Consider the following 25,116-nt stretch of genomic DNA (forward strand, 5'->3'; position numbering starts at 1 on the left):
CTGTCCTCCAGCTCTATCTTCTGGTAGATCCACAGAAGATGCCGTGAGGAATGTCTGACTGTAGACATTATTACAAGGGGGCTGCGTCCTGTCTTCCCTTGTATCTGTCGAGTAGTGGGCATGATTTTATGAGCCCAATTCCTGTCACTGCACCCCCTCCTCAAGTGTGCCATCAAAAACAGGTCAACACCATCTCCATGGATTCAGGCGGCCTGCCCGTGAAGACCAAAAACATCTAACACCTGACTTCTACCTATGTCCTGCTCCAGTTCCTTTCTGTCATCTCCTGCTCCCGCCCTGCATGTCAATCAGCAACATAGATACAGTTACCGTCAACATACTATCACTCCAGCCTGTGAGACATTCATGTTTGTACAAAACACCACTTTAGATACACGCTCCTTCTTCATTCCCTCCATCTTGTCCCCTGCTGTTCAGTCTCCTGGTCCCTCGTTTCCATCTCCCTAGTCCTGCTTAGCACTTAGAAGCATCCTTAGGGTAGCATAAGGGGCTACACCAATAACCAATAAGGGGCATCATTTACAGTAAGACCAGGGGGCACAGGTACACCTTACACACCTGCGTCACAAGTATATGTAGGAGCCATGGCGGGTTATTCTGGCATCACAGAACATGTAATAACAGCAGCAGAGCAGCGCTCCATATCAGGAGTACCTAATACATCCAGTCCTGGTTTTTCTGTGCCCATTGGTACCAGTAATACATGCAAATAAGAATACAGAATGGCTCCATGGGTCATTCTCGGGTTGATTAATCTCAAAGTCCTCACTTCTTAAAATATGTTTTCATTAATTTCAAGAAAGCCAATGTAAATTTCAGATGTTCCTATTTTATCTATAGCATGTGACCCGATACCTTTAACTTTAATTCATGTATTATTATCATTCTCTGTTTCTAGTTCACAAGACTTATGGTTACACTGGTCCACTCTGCTTGCGACACAAACGTTTCCACTACTCACTCTTTTGGATCCGGAGATCCTCTTCATCTCATCTCATCACTTGTTCCTCATTACTCTTGCTCCCGTGCAGGGGTCGGGCTTTCTCTGTTGTGTCAGCCAGATGCTGGAACTCTCTTCCACAGTATCTTCCTTTCATCAAGCCTCTCCTTCCTTCTTGCAACGCCCTGAAATCCTGGCTGTTTTCTGCTTTGTCGTGTAATCTTCTCTCTCCTGAACCTGCTCTTTATTTCATCCTTATAGTTTCCCTCTAGCCCTAGAACAACTGCATAGGTAATCACCAGCTTCACAAAACTTATACATATTCAATTTCATTTTTTCATATATTTACTTTTAACCATTTCACAACCCACTTTCCTTAACTATATCCTTCCTGTTTGCTTTTCACCCTAGCCCATCCCTTCTGTTGTATCCTACCCTTGCCATAATTTTATCCTGTCTGCAACATACTCACAACATTTTAGTTCTTTCCCATTTTTGTCTTCACTAATTTTGTTCTACCCTTATTATTATTCCAAGATGTGTGTACCCTAATACAAAAATCAAAAATACATCACCTTTTGGGATGCCAGACACTGGAAAACAACAGAACTCTGCAGTAGATTGAACTGCTCAATCTTTAAATAAATAATTCATGTAAAAAGTTCACTCTGACAAACAAATACAGGAACTAGGGGTTCAACTAAGATCCCACTCGGGAAACTAATAATATGCACTGAAGAAGAGAAAACATAGCCCTACTGGGCACCTTTAAACTGTACTCTGTGTAAACCCCGTCGGATCAAATCTCTTGTGCATATTTCATTTGGGGTTTTTAGTGAAGCGCCACAAACCACCTAGCAGTAGCCTCACTGCCCTTTTGGATCAGATCACAATTCTGAATAATAAGGAGCGTTCAACCAGTAACGATATCCCAAGTGATGGAATCCATCTACAATGTAAGCTGGCAAAGAAGGTGGGGTATCCTTGGAGAAGAGTCAACGAGTCTGATGTACAGAGGGAGGTAGGGGCGGGAGCCCATTTGAGGCGAGTAACTAATTAGAGATGGACGGTCACAGTCACATTTCCACCCAACAAAGCCTGCCACCAGCCACAGAATCTATCATTTTGCTTGTTAATAATAAGGATATCATCAACTCCATTATTAGTCATAGATATGGAGCAAAAAATGCAAGATCTGTCTACATAGCTGGAAAAGATTAACTGCAGTCAGCACTGCCTGGGCCAAAGGGTCACTCACCTTCAAGTAGAAAATGTGGTTTGATTTCACCAAGTCCTAGAAATGCCCTTCTGGCAATTATTCAGGCAAGATAGGACAAGTACTTAGAGCCAGCCTGTGCATCACTGCTCTGTGCTGCAGTGTGATTCCTGTTGGATACCCATCCTTCACTGCAGGACAAGGTCTGCATGACATGTTGGTTGAGATATGTGGAGGTGATTTCTAAAGCACTTTGGACCTACAGTCTGTGAGTTTGTAAGTTGGCAGGTGTTGCTTAATGTGTAATAGAATAAGCGTCAGAAGTTTTGCTCAGAAGCCTCCGGCCAGCGATACTATATGTCAGCGTGCCATAAACTGAATCCCTCTCCTACCTCTTTAATCCACCACCAGACACTCCCTCCTCTTTATCTCATTCTTGCGGGTTTCTGCTTTTACCCTTTGTGACTGTTTTTCCCTCTTTCTATCCTCCCACCCCACCCATGTGTATTTTTCTATCTAGTGCTCCGAGTCAAAGTCTGATGAGGAAAAATAAGTGCTGTTCCCCAAGAACGAGTGCCGGTGGGCCCCACCTGCAACCAATGACTGAAGTTAAGCCCTGTGTACAGGACTGAATTTGCTCGAACTTTGTGAGCACGAAGAGGCTAAATAAGGCTGGTGCTTGTAAGACAATGATTGTAGCTTTAAATATCTTAACTGGGGCTGATCTGGACTGTTTCTATGTCACACATTATGACAACACATGCAGACAAATCCCTACATGTTGTTTTTCTGAAACATGTTGGACCAATGGTCGGAGTGAGAACTATATCTTGGGGTCGGAGGGTGTATGTGTGTTTTAATCTTCTAGGAAAAGACACTCTGACATTGTCATAGAAAAGAAGCTCGCTGACTGAAACAAGGGAGGCAACAGCACTATAGGACACACACACCTAGACCCCACTCAATCATGAAAGAGTCCATTGAATCCCTAGAAAGGATTCTTAAGAGCAGCTGTCACTGAAAGGCAGAACTAGTATCTGTGAGTTTGACTCTCTCTACGTGTCTCCTCTACACTCCACAAACAAGTGCCGCCATCAGTTCAGTGCAGCGTGATGTGGCCTATGATTTCCACATAAGTCACATTACAAACTCACACTCTACAAGCCATGCAGAGCAAACATGGTATCCACTTTTCTGACCATCTTACATATGATAGCTAGCATGACTCTGTTGGTCATGTGCCTTGTAGGTCATACTTATGCACAGTCATTAGTTTGACACAAGAGGTTTGGAGCACCCCTCCAGTCATCTTGTATGGTACCCACCCCTTCCAACACAGTTCACACTACAAACCTGCATTCTACCAACCATACACAACAAACGAAGATGCAACCCAGAAGAAGATAGGTGAAAGGCTTGAATCAATCTCAGCTACTGGTAAGCACTTGGGTAACATTCCAGATCCTTATCGTTGACACTCTAGATAGAGACCAGCCATATGTGAATCGACTTTGGTCCTACTCCAATGGTAACAGTTCATCTTGAACTGCCAAGCTATCTCCCCTCCAGACTGGAACATGTGGAACCTAGAACACGTTTGGTCTACTTAGGCCTCATCAATGATGTATAACCGGAGTTCCAAACAGAGTGAGCACGAGAACCACGTCTGGACATACCTGTCACACATAGGGAGTTGCACTGAAGGAAACAAAAAGATGATGAGCTGAATGTTTAAATTAATCTCAGCCACTGGCTGATATGCATCTGATGTGTCGTGGTGGGCAAAAAAATATGATGGACTGGATTGCAGCCTTAAATAATTACCACTATGTTGTGTTTTGTAATTGTACTATTTATAATTGTCATATCAAAGCAGTACACCTTTATGGAAGGTTGACTGCAGGGTGTTCTAATGACCTCATGAGATTCCGAGTCCTTGACAGTTGGCTTGGACTCAGAGCTGTGAGGACGTTGGTGTTGATCTAGGAATAAACGCAAACCACAGAAGCATTTCCTGCATTTCCTTATTCCTGCATCTTGAAGACATAACATGTTTTTGGCGACCAGTGGTCCATCAACACCACAAGTACCCACGCGACTGGTTTTATTTATCGTTTGTCCTCACAGCCTTTTCTTCACTGGTGCGGTAAGACAGTGTGCTATTTGTCGAGAAGTCACTATCTGGGAGCAGTTTGGGACTGTCTCCACTTCTATCAACATCGTGGATTAGTTACTTTTGTTTTCATTGGGCCTTTCCAATTTTCGATACTGTGTTTGCTCGCGGCACAGCTGTTCGGTTTGAGCGTCTTGTTCACGGACTGTTTCCTAGTTACAGACTCATAAACAAGAGGCCGCCCGGAACTACAGACTGCTCAGCTTCGTTTCCTGGGTTACCGCACGCGCTGTTACTTTTAGCTACACGCGCGGCAACACCTTACAGCAATTTGTTCTATTTATGTACAGAGCGGCTTCGCTACGTGTTACAGACACACGTGAGCAGACTCTCATGTGAATTGGAATTTATTTCATCATTCATATTGCGGATTACTTCAGTGATTCGCACACTACAACTATCTACGTGTTATCGAAAGTTCGGTTATGGTTTTACAATGATTCGCACACTGCACAGCGAATCTCATCTATGTTTCTGGCGAACCCGTTACAGTGATTCGCACACTTATATTATTTTCTCACTAAACCTCATTTTAACCATTGTGCTACGCATTTACAACAGCAGTGACAGCAGCATTAGCAGCATTAGCAGTAGCACTGACAGCTGCACCATTAGCGGCATTGGCAGCAGCACAATTAGCAGCATTGACACCAGCACCATTCACAGCAGCATTGGCAGCAGCGTTGACAGCAGCACCTATGGGTTGTCAGTGATTTTCACTCTACACAGAGTCTATTCTTTGGCAATCCGTTTATAGTGATTCACACACTAATTTTATTGTTGCTGAAGTAGGGACAATTAAGCTATCTTTGGTGCATCTACTTTCCTCAGATATTCATGTGTTGGTATTTGTGTACGCACTCTGTTTTGAGTGTACTCTATTTCTAGTGACTCACCATGCAAATGGCAAATTTACCTGTGGCATTTCTACTGGAACCTGCCATTCCTACGATAAAATGGCACCACTGGTTCAAATCTTTTGAGAGTTATTTGGTTGCTATTGATGGAGTTAATTTTTCTGCTGTTCGTAAGAATGCAATATTGTACAATTGCCTTGGTACGGAGAAGCAGAGAATTTTTGATCATCAACCCCAAGTGCATCCCTTAGCTACGGGTGGTTTGGATGTGTTCACTGAAACTGTGAGAAGATTGGAGAATCACTTCAAGGACGACCTTAGCATCATTGTTGAGAGACATACATTTTTTACTCGAAAGCAATTTCAGCATGAGTCATTTGATAATTTTGTAGCTGAGCTTAGGGTTTTAGCATCCGCATGTGAATTTATTGGACCCCTGGATCAGTATCTCAGGGATCAGCTTGTGGTGAATTGTTATGATCATAGAATTCAGGAAAAAATTCTATGTTGTAGGAATCCAACTTTGATTGAAACTTTAGAAATTGCTAGAGGTATTGAACGTTCAGTATTAGCTTCTAAAGAGTTAAGTAAAATGAGGGGGAGTCAAGCTGAAAGTGTGAGTATGGTAGTACAGAAAACCAAAACTGTTATGTCTGGAACCCCGGATTTAAAAAAGAGTAATATCAAGAGCTTGTTGTGTTTCAGATGTGGTTCTAAATCACACATGGCTAACTCTGCTAATTGTCCTGCTTTGGGGAAAGCATGTTTAAAATGTAAGAAGACAGGTCATTTCGCTCGAGTATGTAAACAATCACAGAAAGTGATATTGATTGAGCATCAGCAGGTCGTTGATAAACAGGTGGATGAAACGGATGTGGATATGATGAGAAGATGTGTTATGATGGTTGATGATGCGTCCAAACTCAAGTTTGATTACAAATGTTCAAAAGATCCTGTGTGTGAAGTGAAGATTGGGGAAGTGAAGTTGAAAGTTACTGTGGATTCAGGTTCACCCATAACAATAGTATCTGATGCAAATTTTCATTCATATTGGAGTGTTCTTCTTTTGTCTGCTCCTGATATTAAGACAGTAGCATTTGATATGATGGGGTACTTTGTTGAAAAGATGTGTTATCAGCACAAGATTATCAGCATGAATGTGTATGTGGCCAAAGGAGGGTACAATATCTTAGGGTGGAAAGATCAAGGACAGTTTGGGATGGTTCTTAGGCCGGGAACTGAACAACCTATCACATTGGTAGAGAAAGTAAATGTACAATTGAATACCCTCTAGGATGTTCTCAACAAGCACACTGAGGTTTTCAGGGATAAGCTTGGGTTGGTGAAAGGGTATGAACACAAAATTGTTCTCAAACCTGGTGCTGTTTCTGTGGTGCATAAAGTACGCAATGTGCCGTGGAGTATCAGGGGGAAGTTGAAAGAACACCTGCGTGACCAATGCAATGAGGGGGTCATTGAACCAGTGGACTTTTCGCAGTGGGTATCTCCGATTGTGCTTGCAATTAAGAAGACGGGGATTTGAGATTGTGTGTAGACTTGAGGTCTTTGAATACAAATATTTTGGTTGACTGTTTCCCGTTGCCCAAGATTCAGGATTTACTGGCTTGTTTAGGGGGGATGAAAGTATTCTCCATAATTGACCTCAAGTCCGCCTACCATCAAGTTGAGTTGAGTAAAGAGTCCCGTTCCCTTATGACATTTGTCACACCATTTGGGGCTTTCAGATTTTTGCGGATGCCTTTCGGATTGGCTTCCGCAGCATCGGTCTTCCAAAAACGTATGTTTCAATTGTTCGGGGGCGTACATTGAGTTTTAGCGTATCAGATGATATTCTGATAGGTTCAGAGTCAGTTCAAGATTATGTGCTCAAACTGGACAGGGTTTTAGAGATCTTGAAGGATCATGGAATCACTATAAAAAGAGACAAAATGTAAATTCATGGTGGAGTCAGTTGATTATCTAGGACATGAAATTTCTGCATGAGTAATTCTTCCTAAAAAGAATTTGTTGTTGGCAATTGAAAATTCACCAGCACCTAAGGATAAAGACCAGTTGAGGTATTTTTTGGGCCTGTGCGAATACTATTCGCGGTTTGTACACAATTTTGCTTACTTGTCTGAGCCTTTGAGGAAAATGTTGAGGAAGGGTGAGAAATTTATTTGGCAGGAGGAGCAGGTGCAAGCTTTCTCTACTCTTAAGACTCTCATAATGGAGGCTCCTGCTCTTCATCCATTTAATGAGGAAGCACCTTTGGTGATTATGGTTGATGCGAGTGGGGTCGGTCTGGGAGCTGTTTTGAGTCAAATGGTGGAAGGTAGTGAGTACACGATTGTATTTGCTTCGAGACGTCTTTCTGAGGCTGAGATGAATTATAGCACGATTGAAAGGGAGGCTTTGGCTTGTGTTTGGGGCGTCAATCATTTCTCGACGTATGTTTGGGGAAGAGAGTTTACCTTAGTCACAGATCACAAGACATTGGTTTATCTCTGGAATGATAAGATTTTTAATAAGACTAGTCCTAGGCTAACCAGGCTATTGGCCAAGTTGTATGAATTTAACATGAAGATGAAGCACATTGCTGGGGGAAATAATGGCAGAGCAGATTTCCTTTCCAGGTGTCCTGTTCACAGTTCTGTTGTTGGGAATCAATCCATTGATGAAGACGTTGTGGTGGGTACGGTTGATGGTGTGTTTGTTTCTGGGGAAGTAATTTCCTGACAGGCTTGGAAGGAGGCTGTGGGCAAGGATGAACCTTTTTCACTCCTTAAAAAATACATTTGTGAGGGTTGGCCAACAAGTAATTGTCTTCCTGAGGCAATTAGACCTTATTGCAAGGTCAAAGAGGAGTTAAATGTGGAAGACGACTTGGTTATGAGGGGGGAACGTTTGATACCTCCTTGTGGTTCCCAAACTGGGAGCTGCGGCTCCCTGGTGCGCCATCAAAACTAGCCAGGGGCGCCGCAAACAGTTTGGGAACTACTTAGCTATTTCCAGTTCGGAGACAATAAAACTACAGCCAGTGGTTTTGATGGCGCACCAGGAGCCGCGGCTCCCAGTTTGGGAACCACTGAATTAAGGCATAGACTGATAAAGTTGGCTCATCAAGGGCATGTTGGGATCACAGGCACGAGGAGGTGGTTACGTTTGTATTATTGGGGGCCAGGTATGGACACAGAAGTTGAAGTAGGAGTCAGGAATTTACATAACACACTAGTTGTGATTAACTCAAACATTTCACCTATCATTTTTTTACTCATTTTTATGCCTTAAGGTTGCCAAGTATGCCCAGACAAGGATCCCTTGCACACTGTCACACAACTCAAGCTGTACCTCGTTAAGGCATGCATATGCCAAAACTGACCTGTCATTACTTGTGCTTTCATTCCTAGGGGACCCGGCTGGGCAGTTTGGTCTAGCAAGTTACTTTTTAAGCAGGACAATGGCTGATCTGCATATGGCTGGTTCCTGTCTGAGGTGCCATGATGCACAAAAATGGGAATGGGATGCGAGAGTAATTACCTGGTACTGAGAGGAATTTAAACCTTCCACCCATCACTTTTTGTTTTCCTCAGTGCGACAAGCTGAGAAGTCTCTTATTTACACACTTAGGAAGTGCTTCAGTTCCTCCACAGTTGTAAGGAGGACTATTGAAATGCTTAAGTATAATAATGCACCTTGATTCTGTTGTGCTATAGAACACAATAGAGAGAGGTGCTAACAAGGTCTGGAAAAACATTTTAACAAATATGAGCATCTGTGAAGGAGAACCTGGAGTAGAGAATGGAGACAGGACAGTGAGGAGACACGAGCATAAGTGATGCAGGCGAGATGAGAGGCTGGGGAGTGAGGAGAGAGTATAGATAGGAACTGGGGAGAAACCCGAGGAGTGATGCAAGTTTGGAGGACTGATGAGATATGAGAGGAGTGGGGAGAGACGGCTGGGGTGGGCTGGCACATGTGGTGGTGAGAAGTGGGAGGAGGGGTAAAGAGAGTCAGTAGTAGTCAACAAAAGTCGAAAGAGACGGGAGGGGTGAGGAGAGACTGGAGCAGTGGGAAGAGACTGAAAGAGATAAGAGGAGTGTCAGGAAGAGAAAAGGAGTGAGCAGAGACGGGAAGAGAGGAGAAGCGAGGAAAGACGGGAAGAGAGGAGGAGTAAAAAAGACAGGAGGGGAGAAAATGGCGGAGAAACGTGAGCGGTGAGATACAGGAGGGGGGGAAAGAGACAGGGGGAATGAGGGGAGATTAGTGTCCTGAGAAGAGACAGTTTGAGTGAGAAGAGGCAGGAAGAGACGAAGGGAGCAGAGAAGGATCGGGGTAGTGAGGAGAGACGGACAGAGTGGAGGGAAGATTGAAGACAGACAGTGAATGGAGACAGAAAAAAAGAGACTGCAGAGGGGGATTGAGGTGAGACGGAAGAGGTGATAACAGACAGGAGGATACAAAAAATAACCAGGAGGGCTCCGAGGCTAAGGGGAGTGACTGGGAGATTAGGAGGGGGAGGAGGGAGGCGGGGAGAGGGCGTGCGCGAGAGGGGAGGGAGTGTGAGGGGCGGGGCTGCCACTGGCGGTGAGAGGCGCTCAGACAGGCCGGGGAGGAGAGACAGGAGCCCGGGCAGCACATGCCCTCTGTCCCCGTGAGCGCCGCAGCACCAGGAGCGGACACCGAAAGGAGGAGCGTCGGAGGGAGGGAACTGCACCGGGAGCAGGAGAGCGAGGACCGAGAGCGAGGACCGGGAGCAGGAGAGCGAGGACCGGGAGCAAGAAGCACCGTCCACAGGAGGAGCCGCAGAACCGGTAGCGTTGGAAGGGAGAACAGCCAGGGAGGCCCGAGCCGGGCTGCCAGGACCCCCTCACACCTGAAGCATGGAATCGGAGGCCGACCTGTCTCTTCCGTACACTGCACATCAGGCCCCCCTGCACTGCAACCTACTGCCCCCGGTATTGCATTCTAAGGCTCTTTGCCCTGCAGCCTGGGCGCATCCGCACTGCATCTAAGGACACTGTGCATTGCACCCACCGCCCCCCAGCCAGTACGGTGCACCCTACACCTATAACACCCCTTCCTTCACCCCGAGCTCCACTGCACCCACAGGGCACCCTGTACACGAGTGTTTGCACAACCATCCTTTAGGACCACTGGATTGCAAGTGCAGTGCCCCGGAGTTCACCGCTTCCATGACCCCCGTTTATCCTTGTGTACCCCGATTTCGTTCATGGAAACCCTCATCTTATCCTGCGTCGTCTCTTAACCCCGCCCCCTGCAGAGCATATTGCAAGGCCCGGACCCCCCGTACAATCTCTTTGATCCACACATTCAACATTCTACCCCCTGCTCAGTGCTACAGGCCCCGTCGCTCAGCATCCTAGCTCCCACCTGTGCAGCAAAACCTCGCCCACGTGCACAACCTGCACCCGCCCACTCCTGTAAGCATCATCCAAGACCCTCTGTGCACCTCATCCCAGGAGCATCTCATGACCCCGCCCCCGCACAGCTTCCCAGTTTTCCCTGCGTACCACCCTTGCCCTCCGCTGCACTACACCCCCGTCCTTCTCCCCCCCACCCCCCCCCCCGCATCCCAGCCTTCCCCAGGCACAGCACTCCCAACCTCACCTACACAGTTTATAGTGCGTGCCCTCGCCCTATGTTTAACCATATCAATCTAGCCTCACAATTCTCCCCATCCACCTCCCCCAAAATATATTGAGAGCCTCGTTTACAAAGACACTTTGCAGAGCCACTGAAGCACCAAGGCCATGAGGCTTTGCAGAGTTACTTAAGCACCAGTATCGCACGGTCCTAGCTCCCTAAGCCCTCCCTTGGCCAGTCCCCCAGGGTCCTCCTTTCAACAGTTCCGTAGGTCCTGCCCCTGCACAGTCTGCTGGGTATCCCTGCAGTCCCGTAGGCCATCCTTGTCTGCACAGCCCCCGGTGCCACCTTCTCCTCACTGACACAGCCCTTTTCCGTCCTCTTGCTCAGACCCCTGGGTTCTCCATTACACAGTTTCTCAGATTCCTTTTCATTTGCACAGGCTTCTATCTTACACGCCCCTTTACACCCCCGCAGTCCCTCAAATTCCCTTTCATGCACAGTCCCTTGTGTTCTCCCAGGAACTCACTTCTCTAGGTGTGATCACATGCAGTCCCACAGGATTCCACCTTGCGCTGCCGCCTAGGGTACCCTACCCACTGCAATTTCCACTGCCGGATTTAATCTGACCAGGCCCTCCTGCAGTGCCACAGATCTCACCCGGCACTTGACCTTCTCACTTTTAGCACGATCTCTAGACTTTGACCTGCAACTCGCCTCTCCATTGCCCCAGCCGCAGCTTCCCTCTTGCACTGCCCCTAGGATCCCCCCCCTTGCACTGCCCCTAGGATCCCCCCTTGCACTGCCCCTAGGATCCCCCCCTTGCACTGCCCCTAGGTTTCCCCCTTGCACTGCCCCTAGGTTCCCCCCTTGCACTGCCCCTAGGTTCCCCCCTTGCACTGCCCCTAGGTTCCCCCCTTGCACTGCCCCTAGGTTCCCCCCTTGCACTGCCCCTAGGTTCCCCCCTAGCACTGCCCCTAGGTTCCCCCCTAGCACTGCCCCTAGGTTCCCCCCTTGCACTGCCCCTAGGTTCCCCGCTTGCACTGCCCCTAGGTTCCCCTCTTGCACTGCCCCTAGGTTCCCCTCTTGCACTGCCCCTAGGTTCCCCGCTTGCACTGCCCCTAGGTTCCCCGCTTGCTCTGCCCCTAGGTTCCCCGCTTGCACTGCCCCTAGGTTCCCCCCTTGCGCTGCCCCAACCTTGTCCCTTGCGCTGCCCCAACCTTGTCCCTTGCGCTGCCCCAACCTTGTCCCTTGCGCTGCCCCAACCTTGTCCCTTGCGCTGCCCCAACCTTGTCCCTTGCGCTGCCCCAACCTTGTCCCTTGCGCTGCCCCAACCTTGTCCCTTGCGCTGCCCCAACCTTGTCCCTTGCGCTGCCCCAACCTTGTCCCTTGCGCTGCCCCAACCTTGTCCCTTGCGCTGCCCCAACCTTGTCCCTTGCGCTGCCCCAACCTTGTCCCTTGCGCTGCCCCAACCTTGTCCCTTGCGCTGCCCCAACCTTGTCCCTTGCGCTGCCCCAACCTTGTCCCTTGCGCTGCCCCAACCTTGTCCCTTGCGCTGCCCCAACCTTGTCCCTTGCGCTGCCCCAACCTTGTCCCTTGCGCTGCCCCAACCTTGTCCCTTGCGCTGCCCCAACCTTGTCCCTCGCGCTGCCCCAACCTTGTCCCTCGCGCTGCCCCAAGCTTCTCCCTTGCACTGCCCTTAGCTTCTCCCTTGCACTGCCCCTGGCTTCTCCCTTGCACTGCCCCTGGCTTCTCCCTTGCACTGCCCCTGGCTTCTCCCTTGCACTGCCCCTGCTATCCCCCTTGCGCCGCCGTTCGCTCTTTCTGCCCTTTGCATTGTCCCTTGGACCCCCTTTTCTAGTACTCCTTTTCCCCTTCGCAGTACCATATCTCTTCCCTTGCACTGCTCCAAGATACTCAAATTTGTGTCACCCCGAGGGCTCTCTTACACTGCAGATAAGCTTCCCCCTTTCTAGGTTGTACCCCATAGACTACTCTCTTGCTTTGTACCAGCTGTCCTTTCAACCTACACTGCTCGTAGAACCCTTTGCAAAACTGCTTTATCTCCTTTCAAACAGCCCCTACATTGTCACTTGCATCCCCCATATTCTGATATTTCTCAGCCCATAAGTCCCCTCTTACACAGCCCCAGAAATCCCCCCTATGCACAGCTCTCCCACTTGCACAGAGTTATGGAGTCACTACTCTTCACCTCACTGCACTCTCACCATTTGCACCACCCTTTAAGTCCCACGTTCACAACTGGCTAAAACCTTCCCCCTTGCACAACCCCCTAAGGCTTCAGAGTTTTCTGCAGTTGGATTCTAACCATTGTGGCACTGGTATGTACTCTCGAACTTAGTACTGGTTCTTCAGCAGTTGATCATCTCTTAAGATTCTTAAGCTCCACAAAGTGTTGTAAAACTTGATACAGAGAGTTCTACAAAGCAGTACCTTGAGGCACAAACCTTCAACTTGTGGGTTCCAGAATTTGATGTTAGTTTCTTACTTGGATTCTGTGTCCTCATTGTCCACCCTGGCCATCCCACTTAAAGGGCCATGAAGCCACTGGAGAAGTTTCTGAAGAAACAGACTTCGCACTTGGCAGGTGGTGGCATGGCCGGAGCCCGCTCCCTGCAGAGACGCCAGAGCGTGTCCCGCATTCTTCCCGCCTTCCTGAAGGAGCCCATGCCACCGGACCATGCTGACGTTTTTGCTGACGAGCCGGGGCCAGAGGCAGCGGACGGGCGCTGGCTGGAACTGCCCGACGTGCTCAGATCCCCATCCTCTGACGAGCTGTCCCCCTGTGAGCCGCTGACCCCTTCCGGAAGTCCCCCGTTACTCCTGCCAGACACCCCGGAGGCGTTGCTGGGACGTGCCCTGGAGCAGCTTCTGGGGGCCGCACGCCATAGCCCCACTGCAGGTAAGTGACCGATGAAATGGAATGAGCTAGCTCTAGTTGTAGGATCAGGAGGGACACAGTTATTACGAATACTTACTTTGTGTGTGTAATTGTGAACTGGTAAACACTAGCTCACCCGTACACCCTCTCTCTTCTAGAGTTGTGCTTCTTTGGAACCTGTCAGAATGGCAGCCTTGGGGCAAGCTCTAGGAGTGCAGCATTTACTCTGCAGTGCAAACTGATGCTCACTCCTGCATCTCATTCACAGCAACACTGCAGTATCTGTTTTACACAAGACATTTCTAGCAACTAGCCTTCATGCTTTGCACTTTGGCCACTCTTTGGTAGACCTCTGACCACGCTCAACAAACATACCAGATTATCAGCAAATATTCATCAGTTATCCTTCCACTGCCCCCTACTCCCCAACACTAACAAATTTAACCTGACTCTGCTCTGCAATGGCATCCTTGAAAGATTGGGAGAAGATACAGAATCTGAAAGGCACTGCGAGGTACAACCGATTTGCAGAATACATGATATATTGTGCATATAACATAACATTTAATAATCCTGTCGACCACGGGTTTCCAGTGTTGGTTGGGATGAATATTTTACGATCTCAAACGCAAATTAGATACATCTTACTTGAAAATAAACTTTGGAGAAATCAGTTACATAGTTGATGATTATCCAGAACCTTTGGAAGGTACAAAGTGGGAAATCCCTGGTAACTGTTCCCCTGTGTGCAAAGTGAGTTTTGACAGCACATTAGACCAACCCAACGTCCCCAAAATTCCAGGCTTTGATATCTTTCATTGGACTAAATATGGATCCCACAGTGGTGCTTTCTGTAACACTTCGAGGTCCCACTTACCTGTTTACAACATAGCATTAGTGCCTCTATTTGAAGTTGGGTTGTTAAGTGAGAGTTTTATATTTGTTGTTAATCAAGGCGGGGATGCTCTTGAGTGTCTCATCCAGGTCCTGCATCCTTAAGAAAGGCCAATTCAGACACCAGAACTGTGGAAGGCCATGAATCCCTCATCCTTAAATAGATCCATATGCAAACCTATTCACACCGGTGAAGTCGCCTGTACTGGAAAGCCTTGTTTGGTATTTAATTTCTGATGGAAGTAATTTTGCCCTCCTCAACTAGAAACAGCGTGGTGACGAGTTCATGAAGCAGGGTGCTCATGGGAGAACTGTAAGGAATGAAGCACGAAATGTGTAAGCGAGGTGCACTATTCATTCAACTCAGACATTCATCCATCTGCTGGTAAATGAATACTACTGGTTTTATCAAAGGCTAGGATGAGCGAGATTGAAAACATCCTTGTTGTTGCCTCAGGGTAAGGCTTAAAGGTATCTGGCCAGGTCCCTTCTCAGCTTCCTATGACTTGGCACTAGGTTTTTCCATCTTCAGCACTACTAAGTTTGTTATGACTAAGGCTTTATGGTATTTTTAGCATTCCCACCCATATTTATCTATAATTCCTTGGTATTAATATCATTGTTTTTCTTTCTATACTTATTTTGTTATACAGTTGCAACTAGTGTATTTCAACATTTATTTAACTAATAAATGTACCCTCACACTTCAGCGCCTGTTTGGTTGTAGCACTGTTAGCCATCCTCTATGATGAAATAAATCTCTCCCTCGTTGTAACCCCCTCCACCACGCTGTCGATGTACACAACAGAAGGCGCGGTCGGCATTGTTGACAGCATTGAAAAACATGCAAAAGACGACATACTTTCTGTGGTTTTACGTTTTGGAAATGAAACTCGGAGAAAAATATTGTTTTCCTTCTCTGTGGAATCAGTAAAATGAGGAGTTTCATTAGGGTTGACCGATCCCACAATCCCATGCGACAAGTCTTTTGAGGCCCGCAGTGGCTTCCCGGGACCCTGGGTTTACAGGACTCCTGACTAGAAGGAGTACGAAAATCCAACTCCAAAAAGCCTCTGGCTTGGGTGAAAATGAGATGGAAAATAAAGAATGTTCTATTACGGTATAGGAAAGAAAGGCGGTTGTAGTACCCACAGATTAGTTCTTCTTGGAAGAATGCGTGCTATACGAGAGAAAGAACACGTCCTGTCAAAGCCAATAGGTCTTACTTTCAATTTGAGGCCCAACCAAGACATTTAAAAAGCTTTCCTCCAGTGAAAAAATAAGGCAGAAAAAGGATTGCTGTCCAAAGCTTACCAAAGGCAATCCACCAGTGACATAAAGAACTAACTGTGATGATTGAGTATTTTTCAGATGTAAAATAGTCCCTCATATATGGCGAACCAAGCAATCCACAGAGGTGGTGGAATGATACACCTAACCGCCAATAACATGAAGTGAGAAGGAAATACTCCTGTCGGTACAGTCAAAGCCCACTCTATTTATAATTTAAAGACTTGGTGAAAATAAGTCAAATGTCACGGCCTCGCTATCAAGCCAGACCTAAGACAACAGGCTTAGTGGGAAAGGGGGAAAAAAAAAAACACAATCCCTTCTACCAAACCTCTTTACTGTGCAACGCTGGGCACACAGGGTGATTGCTCCACAGACGTTCAGATCATGCTCTCCCGCCATGAAATATGCATCTCTTCTTAGAGGTGAATTAGGTAACTTGCAAGGGCAGAGTCGGTGTTCCTACCACCATACGTAGCCTAAAACCTTATGTTCATAGCCACTAGGGCAACACACATATAACATATACACTCATGATGCAGAACCTACGAAACAGCTCTTATGACATTTGTTGAAACAATGTTGATTCATCCGTATTTAAAATCTGTCCTGATTTATTATGTGTCAGTTTTAAAAATAGACCCACTCTCACCCCCTTGTATCTTGAGTGACTATTTTATCAGCTTCTGCAAAGGATTAACATCTCAGCGAAGAACCCACCTCTTTTCCAAAAGAAAGGTATGGGGGTCCTGGAATAGCAAAACTCCTGGACCTGTGGGCTGACAAAGAGGTGTTGGGGAGGATCCTCGGGTTGAACAGGAGCAGCCCTGGTCCCTACAGCCCCCTTCTCCTGGGGACGATTGAGTCAAAGGGACAGCAGAATAGAAGTCGTGGTGAGTGGCAGCTTACAGTTTGAGATTGCGTCCACAGAAAGTTGTAGGATGTGACACCGTGCGAAGAATAGAGTGAGACCAAGTTAGATCAGCAACGGGTAGGAAAGTAAGCTTGCGAGATGGATCTGCTGCTCTGTTATTTATGTTTGAATTATGTTGATTCATCTTTTATGTTATATTTTTTTATTTTATGCATATTTCATTTTTGTTAAGTTTTTATGCTATATATTTTTTTGGGGGTTATAAAGCACTGAACACTTTTGGTAGGTACATCAGTGTGCTGGGTAAGGGGGCGCAATGTTAGAAATCTCACAGAGGCAGTAGTTGGGTCTAATCGCTGGAGGTACCAAGAGCCACAGCAGCACATTTTTTTGTGTGAAAATGGCAAGGAAACGGTAATGCCTTGGCATGAGGTTTACGCCTCGCCAGACAATGTCAGCCTTTGGACAATTGGCCATCCAGGTTACAAGCTGTAACGCAGGGGCAGAGGCTCCCGTCAGCTGGGAGGACTTAGACAGGTTGGGGAACCTTGAGGTAGAAGGCTAAGAGATGAGCCCACAGCAGCCTACAAACCCTTGGAAAGTCGCCATCTAGCATCAGATGGGTGTTCTGGAGGACGAGGTTGGATGGGAAGTGATCTGCTCCAGAGTATTTTACATCTCGTTGGACAGATGCCAAGTGGCCGACCTGCAGGGGGCTAATTTGTAGGGTTGGAAGAACAACACTGCATGTCAAGTGTCTTCCCACAGACCATGAGGCAAACAATAATATGGAGTCCAGAGTTAATCCGGGTAGTTGTAGAAGGAGCTATCAATGGTGTGGTTCACACACTATTGGCCTGTTTGGACCAGGCTTATTACTCGCAATGTTGGCCCTGTCACTGAGATTTGGCTTCTCTTCATTCTGTTGTAAATTTGGGACACATGTTACCTGTTGATGATGATAATGACGACGATTTGGCTGAAATTTCCCGCGAGTAGGCATGGTGTAGGAGAGAATCTGCCAAGATGCCTTCACACCCTAACACAGAGCACAATGAAAGGCATGCAGGTTTGAACAGGCAACCAGATGGAATGCGATAAATATGTTTAAAATGAATTTGCATATACCTTTTCACAACATTCCCTAATTTGTAATTGACTTGGCAGCCTGTCTTGCAGTGCAACCTTTCCAAACGTTTAATCCATTGTAAAAACAAGGTGGAAGCTCGAAAAGAACATAAATGTGCTGATCGGTGCGAACAGAAACAATTATGGCCTATGATAAGATAAGAATTTAACTGAACGTTGATGATGCATGCCTTCTGCTGAATGCTCCTATTGTGATGAAACCTGGGCAGAAGGACTTGAATCACAGCACTAGGGTGATTTTTTCCTGCCTAAGCATGCCATGGACACTTTTAAATAGGCCCTGGGTTTGTACAAACCACAGCTGTGGAAATCTGTAGTGCCTAGCACTTCAGAGTGAGGAGTTGTGACCCAAGTATGTATCAGTGTTGCTACGGGGTCAAAATCCAACTCCTTGCAAGCCTATGGCCATGGTCTTCAAATTGTTGAGAGGTAGTCATGAAGGGATGTACACAAGGGTGTGCAAATCTCACCAGAAAGTGGATCTTTGATATATTCTATATTGATTTGGGAAATAAATTAATAGTTTAGTTGTCTGGGTGCAGGGTGGCCAGATCAGACTTTCAACTAAAAGGAGAATCTGAGCACTTTTCAAGGTGGTGGGTCGTTAGGATCTCTGGTGTGTTACTAACCTAAAGACCTTACCAAACAAGCATTTGCAATGCAACAGGTCTCGCTTTTGCCTGCGTTAGAGCTACTGGCTGTAAATGCATAACTACCCTGCTGCATAATTTGGTCCTCTCTGACATATAATTCCAGTGACCCTGCATATAACTAAAGCATTTCCATTTACCCTTTTCCTCTATCTGCAGCAAAAAATGAAAATATTGCCATTATTTATTATATTTCCTCTCTTGTGTTTATTTGTGGGTAGGCTTGTTCTGTTATATCTGCATAGGGAATAGCTTTGTGTGAAAAAGGCTTGCATAGCTTCTACATGTTCTATCTTGGAGGACGGGTACTTGCTTCCTGTGCAACACCTGCTTTCTAAGGTAGGGTGCTGTCCCTGTTGAAACTTTGTTTCGTAGGGGAGACTTAGTGAGTCCTGTACTGGTGATTTCTTCCTCTACTGCAGCTGTTAGCTGAAAGTGACTTCCGCATCTTCTGCCCATGTTTTTACGTTTTGTGTTATGGAGGTTTGTGTAGCTACTGCTCATAACTGCATCTGTTGTGTGAGGGAGGCAAGCACGACTGGTTCCGGTGCAGCAACTGTTTTCAGAGCAATGCTTATACTTTTTCATCCAAAGAGGGCTGCACGACTGCTTCCAGCGCTGTACCGTTCAATGCGATAGCTCCATCCATACTCTTGCACTTATTGTATAGATCTTAGCATTAGTGATGAACACAAGTGATGTCATCAGGGTTAAAGGTCATAAGGCATCCCTCGCTGGAAAGACAACGGGGGCCGGATTGTTATATAACACTAAAGTGTGCCACTTCCACGACCCTTTCAGTTCGTAAATTTGCCTTGGATTTAGGGGAAACTGGCATATTATATGGTAGGGGAGTTATGGAAATATTAAACATACCCTAATTTTGTAACTTTTGTGAATCAGTAAACGATTATAAATCTCCTCCAGTACATCATCTCTGGGCTCCTCATACATGGACATTTTGTGCATTTCATCCTCTGCGAAAGAGGAGTCACAAGGCTCCACCAACCAATGAAAATGCCAGGGTATAACTGCAAACTTAATGTCCAGAACTCCTTATTTTAAAGGCGATGCCTGTTGATCTTTCGAAGAACCTTTAAGAGATCTTCTAAAATCATGTGCGACATGTCTACCGCTGTGCTTCAGCAAGTCATTTGATAACAACAGTTGACCCCGTGGGAAATGCCTGGTTGAAAAGATTTGTATTTTATTTCACCCAGTGACTGCCAGACTGGCAAACAAACGTTTTGTGCTTTTGGTTTTTAAACAAAACACGAACATCACAATATTTAAACTCACTACTTCATACTTGCATTTGATACCGCCATCAACTGGCAGTCGCCCATTACTCAACAGAGAGGTAACTCCCTGGGAATAGAAAAGAAGCACTATAGGTACTATCCGACCAGGCGCAGTGTAACCCTTCCAGGTGGCACCATCAAGTTGGCACTAGGATGGTCTCTTGTCCATAGACCACCAGGAAAACATGTTTGCACCCTGACACGTTGGGAAATGCAAAGGTTGCAGCATGGACAAGCAACAACAGGTCTATCATTCTCACACAGATGTGTTGTGGTCTATCTTTGGGTCAACTGGGAGCCAGCTGAAGGGAGTGAAAAGTGAGGGTGTAGGAAGGCAAAAGAGTGGCAGTTTTGAACTTGTAAATACACGGTGTATAAGTGTTTTGCAAGGTATGGAAGACTGCGTGGATTTGAGCTTGCTGCAGGCAATGTTTGTGGTAATATCAGGCAAATCAACACTAAAAACTGTCTAGGCAGACCATAAAACAGGCCCACAAACAGCCAAACAACAGCCCACACACTAACCAGTCAGACCAGCCCGTCAGGCACTGCCTGATTACCCATTAGGCCAGTCCAAACCTGCATGTCCCCTCCGTCTGCCCATGATGCTTAACTTCCAGACCTACCTCTGTGCTGCTCCTCCCACGCTACCGGCTTTCACTTCTATTTCTCCATTTGCTTTCAGCATCTTCACCTGCCTGCCACACCTCCTAGTCTTTACTCCCCTTTAACTCTTCTCTCCTAATCTTGAGAACTCCTCTTCCACTGTTTTGTTTCAACCCTTTAGTCTCCTCTCCTGAATGTACATGCCAATAGACTTGATTCAAGTAGGAGGCCTGCCTGACACTGCCTCCACTTCAATGGAAGTCAGTGGAGGAGATACATTCTCCCGATTTATTTTTGTATTCTCCCAATTTACTCTTCTGAAACGATGGCATGTACACCTGGGGATTCCATGTTTCTCGAAATGATCTGCATGGCGACTGTTGGTGCAGTCCAAAACCCAAGATGTAGGCGTAAACCTCACTGAAGTGTGTAATACGGGAAACCCCGTGTTGAGTGAGGTGGCGCTAACATAAAAGACTCCAAAATAGTGGGTAAAAGGCCACTTTAATAAGAACACTTCATAACCTAAAAAAAAAATCCGGGCGTACTGCATCACATATAATAAATGCACCTCACTGATACAAAGTCCAACACTAACTTCCGGTCCACACTTATGCTGACCCTTTATCTCTGTCGGTGCTTTCGCTCGGGGCTTTAAGTGGGATGAAAAAAGTGTGGAGGTGAGGTATTTAAGAGACGCATGGCCTATGTAATTCAGGGTGTGACCCAACTATGTAAACTACATTTCTGAGTTTTCCATAGTGTGGGCCCGATTATATTTTGGTAATCAGATGTATATCTCAACAACTGATGTAAGCCTAAAACCAGACTGAACTATTGGCAGCCGTTGTCAGTGTTTGTCAGCTATTTAAGATGAATGAATAACAATGACTTTGTTGTTAATAATTAATATTGGAAATGTTTTAATTCAGAAATTATAATCCTGTGAATTGAACAGTTTTGAGGCCTCTGGGAGGGGTAGTGGTCTTCAGAGTGTCTCAATCTTTGCAGTAATGGTCACTCTGTTAGACATGAAAGCCATTTTTCTTTCCACATCTTGTCCATCTGAATATCACACAGCTCACCTCTTTCCTCTTAATCACCCATTGTCACTCTTTCCTGAATGCACTTACTCACATCTTCTCCACCCTTCCCCCACACACACATCCACTCGCCTATAAGCGCTGCATTTTCTTTGACTACTTGTCAGTATTTTACAGATGTCTACCTCCTTCACACACATTTGCACAGAATCAGAAATGCTACTAGGATAGGTGACCACTGCTCTGTCCAAATGCCAAAGATTGGATAACCAGGTATTCTGAACACTTTCTTGGCTCCCTGACAAACAGCCAGAAATGCTCACTGCTTTCAGCTTCAACTCTAGCTGTCTGACTCGTCATAACCGCCTGAAGGCGACTCGGTACAAAGTATGAACTATACAAAAGCAATATGTGACACAAAAGATACAGAACCACAACATCCCTGCAGTAGCTAATACTCTTAGGGAGTGCAAGAGTGAGTAAAACACGTGACATGTAAACAGGAACGTAATGGCTGACATGGATTACTTTAACGTTTTTTTACATTTACCGTTTAGAAATCGGTGAGTATTTTTGGCAGTAAACTTAAGAGCATGAATACGGGGCGCGCTAGGGATCCGTTTCAATATCTGCTTTAAACTACTACTGGCTCTGAAATCCCGAGGGACCCGGCTCACTTAAAGCCCTGATTCCCCTTCCTTACCTAAAACTTTCTGAGCCTCACAACTTGCATGCCCTCCCCTCCCAGTGCTCACTCGTCCATCCAGAGCTCACTCGTCCATCCAGGCACCCTAGCCAACCCGTCGTTCTTCCCACTACCTACTGAAAGCGCCCTGACAAATGTATACTCTAAACTTAAAATCTGCCAGATCTGTTCCCACCAGCGGCAACATTAGAACACTACCTGTTCTAGTCAAACCGGCATCTGCCGAAAAAAACATTGCATAGATACCGCCCCGTCTGCACCACGAACCCCCTAGTGCGAGGGGCCCGGACGCCCCGGACGCCCCGGGAAGGCAAGAAAGCGGGAGCGTCCACCCACAGTACTCTAACCCCCCATCCCTTCGATTCCAGCCAATCAGTGCCCCTGCCGGCCGGCACCAACTGCCTATAGAGCCCGGGGGGAGAGCCGGCATTCTCATCTCTCCCAGTAACTCCGATTATATTCAAAAGAAGAAAGAAACTGGGATTACAGGTGAATGTGGCTGGGAGGTAGAAACCAGCGTGTGCCGACGTGCTTATTTCCCTCGTTTATGATCGGATCAAACTTGCAATAGTCCCCTCCCCCCAATATTTCTTATTGGCCAGTTTGGATCTGTTTTAATACTCAGGTGGTCCACTGCCATGTTGGCGAGCTGCTGACAAGCACTGGCAAAGCCAATGGGCCTGGGCCCTATGATGTGAACGCTGTTGCAGGCTTTGCACATGCTTATTAAGGTATTGTATTTTTGGGCTACTGCGGCACGGCACCTGCTGCACACAATGACGTTGCAGCCCAGTAAATGTAGTTAGTAGGGCGGGGATGGGAAAGGAAGAATAACACATCCTGCTGGTCGTTTTTGTATACAAAGGACACGGCGCGTGAAACAGCAAAGTGTGTATTTTCCAACTGAGTGGAAGGTCATGAAGGATGGGGTGTAATTGGTGCAGAACAATTCGAACAAAGGAACGCAAGCCGTATTTTATTGTTGTTAAAAGTAATTGAACTTGGAGGCAGCTAATGGGCAAAAGGAACGTGCAGGGAGGTTGTGGGTGTTTGAATTGGAAACGAAAGACGGGGGGAATGTGGGGCTCACAGAAATACAACGATCATGGCTTGTCATTGTTGTCAAGTAACACGGAGGCAGAAAGCACAACATGCATGGTTGGAGACTGCGCACATGAGAGCAAAGACACCTGCGGCACCAATGGAAGCCGCACCCTTGGAATTGGGGGGGGGGGGAGGGGTCTCTAGGGACGGGAGAGGAATAGGTAGACGAGTGAAATAAAGCAGTAGTGGGTGGTTAGTGGGGTTGTGGAGCCTGTGCACGGTGCCACTGCACTTCCTGCACACAAAGGAAGCTGTGGGCCATTAAGTGTTGTCGCGTAGGCTACGGACGGGAGAAGACAGACGGTGTGTTGGGGGTAGGGTGCTTGGAAGACGGATGCTTGGTGGGTTTGGTGCTATAATAGCACAGGCAGGAAAGAGGACACTTAGTATTAAACCGAGACAAGTACCACACGCGTGGCACTGCGCAGTGGGGCAGATAGTGTGTGATGGCCCCCAGTGTAAGGAAGGAAACAGGCCACTTAAGTGATGTTGAAAATCAAAATTGAAGCATTAAGCTGTGGTCAATAGGCCCCTGAAGTCTCGGTGCCCACTGCACCTGCTGCACAAATGGAAAGTGCTTTCTTGAAAGTGCAGGTGATAGGGATTGGGGAGTTGGAGGTGCCATAGAAGAGCAGTAATGGGGGTTGTTGTTGTTTTAGAAGGACATATCCCCATAGTTTTCATATGAGAATACAAGCAGCCACAAGCAGTTAGTAAGAATGTGTGCAGTGGCATAGCCAGTGTGTCATTGGCTGCAGTATAGGTAAGGAGTTGGGCAGCTGTGCTCCTACTGGAGTTGGGAAATAAAGCTTTAATCTGTGTTGATTTTATTTTGGGATGCAGTGGTTCTGCACCTGCTGCACATCCTGACATCACAACCCAGTAAGAGTTGGTGTGTGGGGCAGGGATGGGGAAGGAAGGCCAGGAGGCATGCTTGGGAGGGTGCAGACAAGCACATACATTGCTAGGTAGGTTTATAAGTAAAGGACACCGCATAGGTTGTACTTTAGAACAGATTGAAAGAGCATTCATGTTGGAGTGTAATTGATATAGTATGAAATTCCACAAATGGTGAAAATAAACTCCAGGAACATAGGCCGTATGTGAAGGTCGAGATCTTTTAATTAGAAACAGTGGCGGCTAAAGGGTTAAAAGGGCATGAACGGCGCATGTGAAGCTTTGAAGTGGAAAAGGAAGACGGAGGGATTGGTGGGTGGGCTTGGAGAAGGGCAAGAGCAGGGTTTCCGGTTGTTTTCAAGTAGCGGGGTGCTAAAAAAAAATCACAACTTGTACGGGTCCTAATGAAGAGCACACAGGAGAAAAATGACTATCCCGGTGCCACTGCACCTGCTGCACGAATGGAAGCGCCGATCCTGGAAATGCTGGGAGAGAGGCTTGGGACAGGGAAGGAATATGTTGATGGGCGAAATGAAGCCGTAATCTGGGATCAGTGGGTTTGTGTGGCACTGCGCAGCCTCACCTGTTGTACGAATGGAAGCTGCGGTCTAGTACGTGCGGTTCTGAGAGGGAGAGGTGTGTTGCGGGGAGTGGCGGAGGTGTTACTACCGCATTGCCATTACACACCACGCTTTGCTGCATGGGAGTGTGACGCGGGGTAAGCAGTGTGAGGGAGCCCCTCGGGCAAGGAAGGAAGTAGGCTCCTCGGCTCACCTTTAAAATCTAAATTGAAGCAATAGTTTTGGTTCTGTGGTTCCCTGGTGCCACTGCACCTGCTGCATGAATTGAGAGTACTCCCCTGGAAGTGTAGGTGCAAAGGCTAGGG

The 25,116-nt window shown here is 46.8% G+C and overlaps 1 protein-coding gene across 1 annotated transcript in view; it reads left to right on the forward strand.

Moving 5' to 3' along the window:
- Window positions 1-13,235: 13,235 nt before the first annotated feature.
- RAPGEFL1 (Rap guanine nucleotide exchange factor like 1) overlaps window positions 13,236-25,116 on the forward strand; it is a 180,410-nt gene continuing 168,529 nt past the window's right edge. The window contains exon 1 of the mRNA XM_069237579.1: window positions 13,236-13,737. Within this exon, the coding sequence (XP_069093680.1) occupies window positions 13,374-13,737 (364 nt within the window). The 5' untranslated portion in view covers window positions 13,236-13,373. The remainder of the gene's footprint in view (window positions 13,738-25,116) is intronic.

The sequence above is a fragment of the Pleurodeles waltl genome, chromosome 6 (assembly GCF_031143425.1).
Source record: "Pleurodeles waltl isolate 20211129_DDA chromosome 6, aPleWal1.hap1.20221129, whole genome shotgun sequence".
NCBI lineage: Eukaryota > Metazoa > Chordata > Amphibia > Caudata > Salamandridae > Pleurodeles > Pleurodeles waltl.